At 42.1% G+C, this 8,956-nt stretch overlaps 1 protein-coding gene across 9 annotated transcripts in view; it reads left to right on the forward strand.

The window, feature by feature from the left end:
- Window positions 1-3,434, forward strand: part of Lin54 (lin-54 DREAM MuvB core complex component) — a 57,824-nt gene extending 54,390 nt beyond the window's left edge. For 7 of the 9 annotated variants that reach the window (NM_001100564.2, NM_001428575.1, NM_001428576.1 and 4 more), the window contains 1 exon segment: window positions 1,195-3,434. In NM_001100564.2, the coding sequence (NP_001094034.1) occupies window positions 1,195-1,396 (202 nt within the window). In that variant the 3' untranslated portion in view covers window positions 1,397-3,434. 9 annotated transcript variants of the gene reach the window in all.
- Window positions 3,435-8,956: the final 5,522 nt, after the last annotated feature.

An 8,956-nucleotide genomic window follows, 5' to 3' on the forward strand; every position in this document is an offset into this window, starting at 1 on the left:
GACAAAAACTCTAAAGCGATACCAGCATGATCACTCAATTTTGTTGATGTCTTTTTTCCTTTCCTTCCCATAGTTTCCAAATACTTTATAATGTGAGCACTTTTGTTATTATTACTATTTTACAATTTTCCCTGTTTGGCTATTTGCTATGATTTATGATTATTGATATAATTACTAATATTTTATTAGTACCACTAATAAGATAAATTATATAATATTCTTACAGTAAAACATTTCAGTGCCCCCCACCTCAGTTTATAGTAATATTTTCTAAAGTGCCTTTTTAAAAGTTCAGGATTCCAGTACACTTGTGTGACAGTCTGAGGCTCAGTTATTCTTAGGCCTTAACTCTGACTTTATGCTGGAGAGGGTGACTCGCAACCATCTGTAATGAGACCTGGTGCCCTCTTCTGGTGTGTCTGAGGACAGCTACAGTGTGCTCATATAAATAAATAAATAAATCTAAAGAAAAAACCCCAAACCTTCTGACTTTCTGGAGTTTGAGTGACCTGCCCGGACTGCTAACAAGGTGTTGTTAGTCCTTAGTTCTTACTTGATTCATCTCTCTCAGGCTTTGGAACTACTTGGCTACCCTGTAGCAACTTGGCAACAGTATCTGTTTTCCCTTTGTCCTGTGCCTTGTGATGGAAGTGCAGGGTTTTGATGTGTTTTTTGTTTTGTTTCGCTCTTTGAGACCGGGTCTTGTGCATAGCCCTGGCTTTCCTGGAACTCACTCTATAGACCAGGCTGGTCTCCAACTCACTGAGGTCCTCCTGCCTCTGCCTCTCGGGTGCCACTCTCATGGCTTTTGTTGGTCTTTTTATGCCACATCAGGGCACCTGATGGAGCTTTGTCATCAGCAGCTCCATTAGGTCCCAGTAGCATTTATTAAAATGCCTCATGTCAGAAAAGGCATCAAACCAGGAGAGCCCTCCTGGAACAGTTGCGCACCGGGGAGATTTAAGAGGTAGAAACCCCCAGTACATATGGAATCACAGATAACATTGGGAAGTTTGTTTTACGGTAATGTATTCTAGATTTGTTCCCTGAGACCCAACCCAAGTCTTCGGGCTCTTGAGGATGTGCTCCTCTCTCAGACCCGACTCTCTTAGACTGGTGCGGTATGACAGGGCCAGGAGGATTCCTAGACCAACCCCATGACCATCTCTGTTTCTCTCTCAAAACTCATTTCAGATTGCCATTCACATTTGTAACTAAAGAAGTAGCTGAAGCCACGTGTAACTGCCTTCTTGCCCAGGCAGAGCAGGCAGACAAGAAGGGGAAATCAAAGGCGGCAGCAGAGCGGATGATCCTGGAGGAGTTTGGACGGTGTTTGATGAGCGTCATCAACTCTGCAGGAAAAGCAAAAAGTGACCCCTGTGCCATGCACTGCTAACTGTTGCACAAAAGACTGAATGGAACTGTACAGGAAATTTAAGGTGCCGGGACACTTGATTTTCTAGAAGATAGTTTAACAATTACTGTATTTTAATTCAGCCTTTGTTTTAAGAGATCTGAAACTATAATATTGAAAGAGAAGAAATTTTAAATGAAGAAATTAGTACATTTTAAATCTTAGTTAATTCTGCCTATGCCCCTTCTAAATTTTTTTCTTTAAAAATTTTTCTTTTATTGTATTTTATATTTTTTAATTTGCTTGGGTTTCTTAAGAATTAGATGTTCTGTCCTGATTCTATTGACAAAGAACATTCATAAATTATTGTAATATCATTTATAATATATGGTGTTGTATGACTTTGTTCAGTAGAAAAGGCCAAAGTACCATGGGTATTACCCAGTCTTTGGCTACAGATCCAGAATATTCACAGGTAGGATGTCCACATAACCAGATTCTTAATGAAACATATTTAGAAGATATTTTGTTTAGAAAAACACCTTCTTTAAAGAAAATTAGCTTTTTAGAGTGGATTCTGGAATGTTCTCTCTTGTCTCTTTGGGAATATCAGAAGGGGAAACAATCCCCATCACACTTTTCAGATATAAACATTGTATTTAAAGAAAGCAGAATCTTAAGGGACAGTAGTTGTTAGAGTATGGGCTGTCTCTGAGGAGGAGGAATGGCTGACATGGCTCGGGGCGTCTTCATTTTCTCTGAAGGAGATGGTATGTTCATAATAATTGTTAAAGTGATTATGGCTAATTACTAAAATAAGAGACTGTGTGAATTGAAGTAACATTTTGTGTCATGATATTAGAACTCATAAGCACCAAGTATAAACTGTGGCTTGGATGGAGAAGCGAGGACACAAAACTGAGGTTATGTATGCTGAAGCTTTTATGCACACACTTCTCTGTAGACCTTTGAACTGAGTTTGAATCAATATGTGACTCTTACCTGGGTTACTGCAAAGGACCTCCCAGCAGCTTCTAAAATCATAGTGAGCTTTTTATAAAGGAGTTTAATTAATGCAGCATTGTTTCTAACCAGTGATTTGGTAAGCTGAAGCACGTGTGTTCCTGGACTCGCAAAAACAACCTAAACCTTCCTCAGTAATTAAAACTGTATGACCTTGGGAGCCTGTTGTAATAGGACTCGAGCTTACACAAGCGGAAAAATATGTTGGAATTGAGGCATTTTGTAAGGTACCTTAATCCTTGATAATTACTAGTGTATGATTATACCCTTCCTACAAGGACTCTCTAGTTGTATGTAGTAAGTATGTATATATGTTCATATGAACATGAACGATATAGACAATAGAAATTAACCCAAAGAGGATTCCGTTATTCCCTGGAGTGTCCTCCATTTACCATGGTTTTATTAGATGGCAGTGCTGTGACTCTTCATGTAGATAATGCAGACATTCTCAGCACCTCAGTCTAGAGTGTTTGAGTCAACTCTGTATAAATGTAAATTAGTCTAAGAGGACAAAGGAATATCTAATCAAGTTATTTTTCAAAAGACTGCAATAAGTTTTTGGTCTAAACCTAAACTTTGTTCATTTTGTATATGTTATGTGTTAATTCTAATCGCACCATTGTGATGTGTATATACAGTGTGCACAAAATGTTTGTGAATTTTTATTATATTTGTAGATTATGTATGATGGCATTGCATAAGATTGTTTTGCTTGTAAAAATTTGAAGGTGCAATCAAAGCTACTAGTTTTGATTTTTAAGAAGCTTTTACCGTATCCGTCCCTTTCCTTCTGTGCGGTTCTAACTGAAGGACGTTTGTGTCAGGCATTTGCATCAAATCGCTGAACAGCGCTAACAGCCACACGAAATCACCAACTTCTAACGATTATTTGGGGAGGGTTCGGTCTAGAATTTTTAAGCCCTATTTACATCCCAAAGTAGAAAGATTATATTTACTAGAGCTATTCAAAAAATACACTTTTCTATGTTGTGAAAACAGGGCAGAAGAGTAAATCATACAGAAATAAACATTTATACTATTCTGTAAAAAAAAAGGTTTGCATTTTTTCTTTAGTTTAATGATAGCAGTTTGAACCATCTGCCGTGCAGGCAGTCTTAAGTTAACCTGATTTCCAAGTCCATCGGACCTTACTTCTGGAAACTTGAAAGCTGGCATTGCCAATCAGCTCATTACTGTGAATTGCACTGAAATGAGAATATGTCTGCTGTCCCCCTCCTAAGGCAGGAATGCCGTCTACTTTCTTTTAGATACTGGATGCCATCGAGGCTACTCTCTTTAGTTCTTGTGGCTCTGAAGAGGTCAGAGCAGCCTGTAGGTCTTCTCTGGGAGAGGGAGCCTGGTGTTGTAGGCACTGAAGTGAGCAGAGCACTGGGTGAGGAAGGAGGGCAGGTCCTCATAGCTTCACCATCTCTTGATACTTCAAAACCGAAACTTTGCAACCTTATGTAAGATGTGAATAAAAATAGCTTCACAAAGTCTTCCATTTTTGCTCTGTAATGCTGCTTAGAAAGGAGCTTTCATTTTGTCATTGAATCCTGCCCGGGGCCTTCAGCTCTTCCTCAGAGCCAGTGGATCCCGTAAACATTCTCATCTGTTTCTGTGTTGTGCAGATGAACTCTGGACCTTGGGTAGTCCAGCTAGCACTCTGTCCCTCTGTCACAGCCCTGTTGTAAACACCTTACACAGTTTTCTGGACCTCCTAGAACCAAGCAACTAGACTTTACTATTGAAGTGCTTCCTCCTCTCCCTCCTCTTCCTCTCCCCTCTTCCCCTCCTCTCATTAATTATTTTGTTTGTCAGGGATTGAGCCTAGGACCTCATGAATGCTGGTCACGTGCTCTGCTGCTGAGCTGTGTCACCAGTGGTAAAGCTGATTCCTGTTACATAAAATATTTCAGCTTACCTCCCAGTTCTTGTTAAAGTTTCTTTAATACTTAATCTATAGATCAAATGTGAGGTTTTTGTTTGTTAATTTTGGTTTTCTTGTTTCTGGACAGTGTCTTCCTAGGCTGGCCTCAAGTTCATGATAGTCCTCCTTGCCTCGGTTTTCCGAGTACTAGGAGGAATGGTGGATGTGCTCTTACCCAGCTCTCCGGTTTGCTTTGGTATTTTTGAGGCATTGTCTCATGTAGTTCAGGCTGCCAGCAGGAAGGACAGACTTGAACCCTGGCTTCCTCTCTTTCACCTCCCATCTCACGACACAGATGCCGCCATACTCAGTGTCTTGTGTGGGTTCTACTTTGCGGGGAGGTTGTTTGTTTGTTTTTAGAGATTTATTTTTAATTATGTATATGTGGCTGGGGAATGTAGGGAGAAATATGTGAATGAATGTGAATGTCACCTCTCCTCAAACCACAGTTGCAAAGTTCCCTGCAGCTGGGGTTACAAGTGGTAATGAACTGCCCTAACTTAGGCACTGGGACCAGAACTCACATATTCTACAAGCTCGGAACTACCGAGCCGTCTGTCTGCCTTCAGCTGTGTGTGCTTCTGTCTTCCGTCTGTCTTTAGGATTTATTCATGCACATCAACCCACTCTTGACATCTCAGTTATAACATGCATGTCAACCCACTCTTGACATCTCAGTTACAACATGCATGTCAACCCACTCTTTAAATCTCAATTACAACATGTATGTCAGCCCACTCTTCACATCTCAGTTACAACATGCATGTCAACCCACTCTTCACATCTCAGTTACAACATGCATGTCAGCCCACTCTTCACATCTCAGTTATAACATGTATGTCAGCCCACTCTTCACATCTGTTATAACATGTATGTCAGCCCACTCTTCACATCTCAGTTACAACATGCATGTCAACCCACTCTTCACATCTCAGTTACAACATGTATGTCAGCCCACTCTTCACATCTCAGTTATAATACGTATGTCAGCCCACTCTTCACATCTCAGTTATAACATGTATGTCAACCCACTCTTCACATCTCAGTTATAACATGCATGTCAACCCACTCTTCACATCTCAGTTACAACATGTATGTCAGCCCACTCTTCACATCTCAGTTACAACATGCATGTCAGCCCACTCTTCACATCTCAGTTATAATACGTATGTCAGCCCACTCTTCACATCTCAGTTACAACATGCATGTCAACCCACTCTTCACATCTCAGTTACAACATGCATGTCAGCCCACTCTTCACATCTCAGTTATAACATGTATGTCAGCCCACTCTTCACATCTCAGTTATAACATGTATGTCAGCCCACTCTTCACATCTCAGTTACAACATGCATGTCAACCCACTCTTCACATCTCAGTTATAATACGTATGTCAGCCCACTCTTCACATCTCAGTTACAACATGTATGTCAACCCACTCTTGACATCTCAGTTATAATATGCATGTCAACCCACTCTTCACATCTCAGTTATAACATGCATGTCAACCCATCTTGACATCTCAGTTATAACATGTATGTCAGCCCACTCTTCACATCTCAGTTACAACATGCATGTCAGCCCACTCTTCACATCTCAGTTATAATACGTATGTCAGCCCACTCTTCACATCTCAGTTACAACATGCATGTCAACCCACTCTTCACATCTCAGTTATAACATGTATGTCAGCCCACTCTTCACATCTCAGTTACAACATGTATGTCAGCCCACTCTTCACATCTCAGTTACAACATGCATGTCAACCCACTCTTCACATCTCAGTTATAATACGTATGTCAGCCCACTCTTCACATCTCAGTTACAACATGTATGTCAACCCACTCTTGACATCTCAGTTATAATATGCATGTCAACCCACTCTTCACATCTCAGTTATAACATGCATGTCAACCCATCTTGACATCTCAGTTATAACATGTATGTCAGCCCACTCTTCACATCTCAGTTACAGCATGCATGTAAACCCGCTCCTCACATCTCAGTTACAGCGTGCATGTCAGCCCGCTCTTCACATCTCAGTTACAACATGCATGTCAGCCCGCTCTTCACATCTCAGTTACAGCGTGCATGTCAGCCCGCTCTTCACATCTCAGTTACAGCGTGCATGTCAGCCCGCTCTTCACATCTCAGTTAACTAAGAGTGAGTGGTGCCTTTGTGACTATTACTGCTGTAAGACACTGACCAACAGCAACTCGAGGAAGAAAGGGTTTATTTCATCTTACATGTCCAGGTGACAACAGTCTGTCACTGAGCAGGAACTGAAGCAAGCCATAGTGGGCTGGGCCCTCCCAGATCAAGCAGCAGTCTAGGAAATGTCCCAGATACTTGCCTATGTCTGATGTGTTTTTTCATTGGACTTCCCTCTTCCCCGGTGACTCAACCTGTGCCACACTGACAAACACAAAACGCAGTGGCTTAAGTGGAAAACCGAAACTACTAAATAGTAAGAAAAACAACTGAACTACTACTAGTAGTTAAAAAACTACTAAAAACAAGGTCCCTAGGACCTTGACTGAGAAAGGATTTCTTTTTTTTTTTTTTTTCCGGAGCTGGGGACTGAACCCAGGGCCTTGCGCTTGCTAGGCAAGCGCTCTACCACTGAGCTAAATCCCCAACCCCGAGAAAGGATTTCTTAATTTGAAAATATTAGACTAATTTTAAAAACCATTTTTTTTGGAGACAGAGTCTAATGCAGGCTAGTCTGGCCGGGAGCACACTGTAGCTGAGCATGACCGTGGGCATGAGTGTGTTTGCGCATCCCCAAAGGCCAGAGGACAGTGTGGAGGAAGTTGCTTCTCCATCCACAGTGTGGGCCCTGGGGAATGGCCTTGGGCTCTCTGGTCTCACCAGCTTCTGCCATGAATTTCTTATTCTCTAGCCCCACCTCCCAGGCATGGAGGTTTTAGGTGTATACCACCACGCCCATTTTATAACGTTCAGAAGCGTGTATGGAGGTCAGAGGAGTTGGTTCTCTCCTACCCCTTGGGTCCCAGAGATTGAACGTCAAGCTTGGCAGTGAGCACCTTTTCCTGATGAGCCATCTTGGGGAAAGCCTGCCCTTGTTATAGTGACGAGTTACACTCGGCAAGCTGTACAAACTAAACTACAGCTTCAACCTCAGGCCCCATAATAAAAAAAAAAATTACATGGAGCTGGAGAGATGGCTCAGTGGTCAAGAGCACTGGGTCCTCTTCCAGAGGTCTTGAGTTCAAATCCCAGCACCCACATGGTGGCTCACAACCATCTATATGGTTATGTAACGTGTTTCCCTCATCTGGCCTGCAGGCATATGTGCATGTGGGACATTGTATATATAAATAAGTCTTTTTTTTTAAAAAAAATTACATGTTTTTCAAATGACATTGATGTTAAAAAAAGAAAGCCACAATCTTGAAAGTGCATGCAAATCCAGAATATATAATGTACAAGCAAGAAAAGAGCCTTTAAAGTGTATATAAGAGTGAGCAGACATTGAAGCTGAGGAGATAGGCCAGACATGCAGATGACAGACTGGCGGCATTACTAGCCACTAAGAAAACAAAAGGCACAAGGACACATTGTTGTAGGGCACAGCTTGTAATCCCACACTTGCAAGGGGAGACACAGGATGATGGCCATGAATTCCAGGCCACCACATCTACAAAGATTTCTCTGGGCTAACCAGGCTTCATACCAAGACCATGCCTTAAAATGGGGTGTGGAGAAGCCAGGTGAAGCCTATAATCTCAGAATTTGGGATGGAGTCAGGAAGAGCAGGAGTTAAAGGGCACTGCTGACCACAGAGTGAGTCCAAGGTCAGCCTAGACCTCATGCAGCCCCATTTCAAAATAAAACAAAAAGTGAAATACAAAAACTTTTTGGCAGGTGCTGGTGTGTTACTGTGAGTTGAGGTCATCCTGGGCTGCTGAGTTTGAGGACAGCTAGAGCTCCACAGAGAGACCCAGTCTCAAAACAGACATGGGGCTAGAATTACAAGCTATATCTTCTGTAGCATTTTCTTTTTTCCATCTTATCTGAGGTAATCACTGGGATTTGTGTTAGGTTACACATCAAACCAAGATGTTTATCTCCTTGGTCACTACACACCCTGTAGAGTGAATTCTTGAGCCAGCATAAAGTCTAACCGTCCCAGGGAAGTGGAAATCCATACACCACTGGTTCAGCTGCAGACCAAGTGTGGCCACCTCAGAAACACCTTGACAGTAAGAATACATTCTGACTCTTTCCCTCGACACAGCACATTTCCCTCTCACTCACCTTTCATTAGTTCTGTTTTCCAGAGTCTGGTTGATAACTTTTGTTATTTTTTGTTTTTAAAATAAAGGCTTCTCTGTAGAGCCTTGGCTATCCCGGAATTCTCTATGTAGCCCAGGCTGGCCTCAGACTCAGAGATCCATGCCTCCACCTCTGAGTGCTGTGATTAAATGCATGCACCACCACACCTGCCAGATAACTTTAAGATTCGTATCATATATTAAGTGTCTTGCTGCATCTAAGTATGGGAATCGTGGGCATGCAGTAGCCACGCAGGCCAGCAGAGGGCATCAGATCCCCTGGGACTGGAGGGAGGGATGGCTGTGAACCACGTGTGGGTGCTGGAAACTGAACCAGGTCTTTTGCA

The sequence above is a fragment of the Rattus norvegicus genome, chromosome 14 (genome assembly GCF_021556685.1).
Source record: "Rattus norvegicus strain SHRSP/BbbUtx chromosome 14, alternate assembly SHRSP_T2T, whole genome shotgun sequence".
Classification (NCBI taxonomy): Eukaryota; Metazoa; Chordata; class Mammalia; order Rodentia; family Muridae; genus Rattus; species Rattus norvegicus.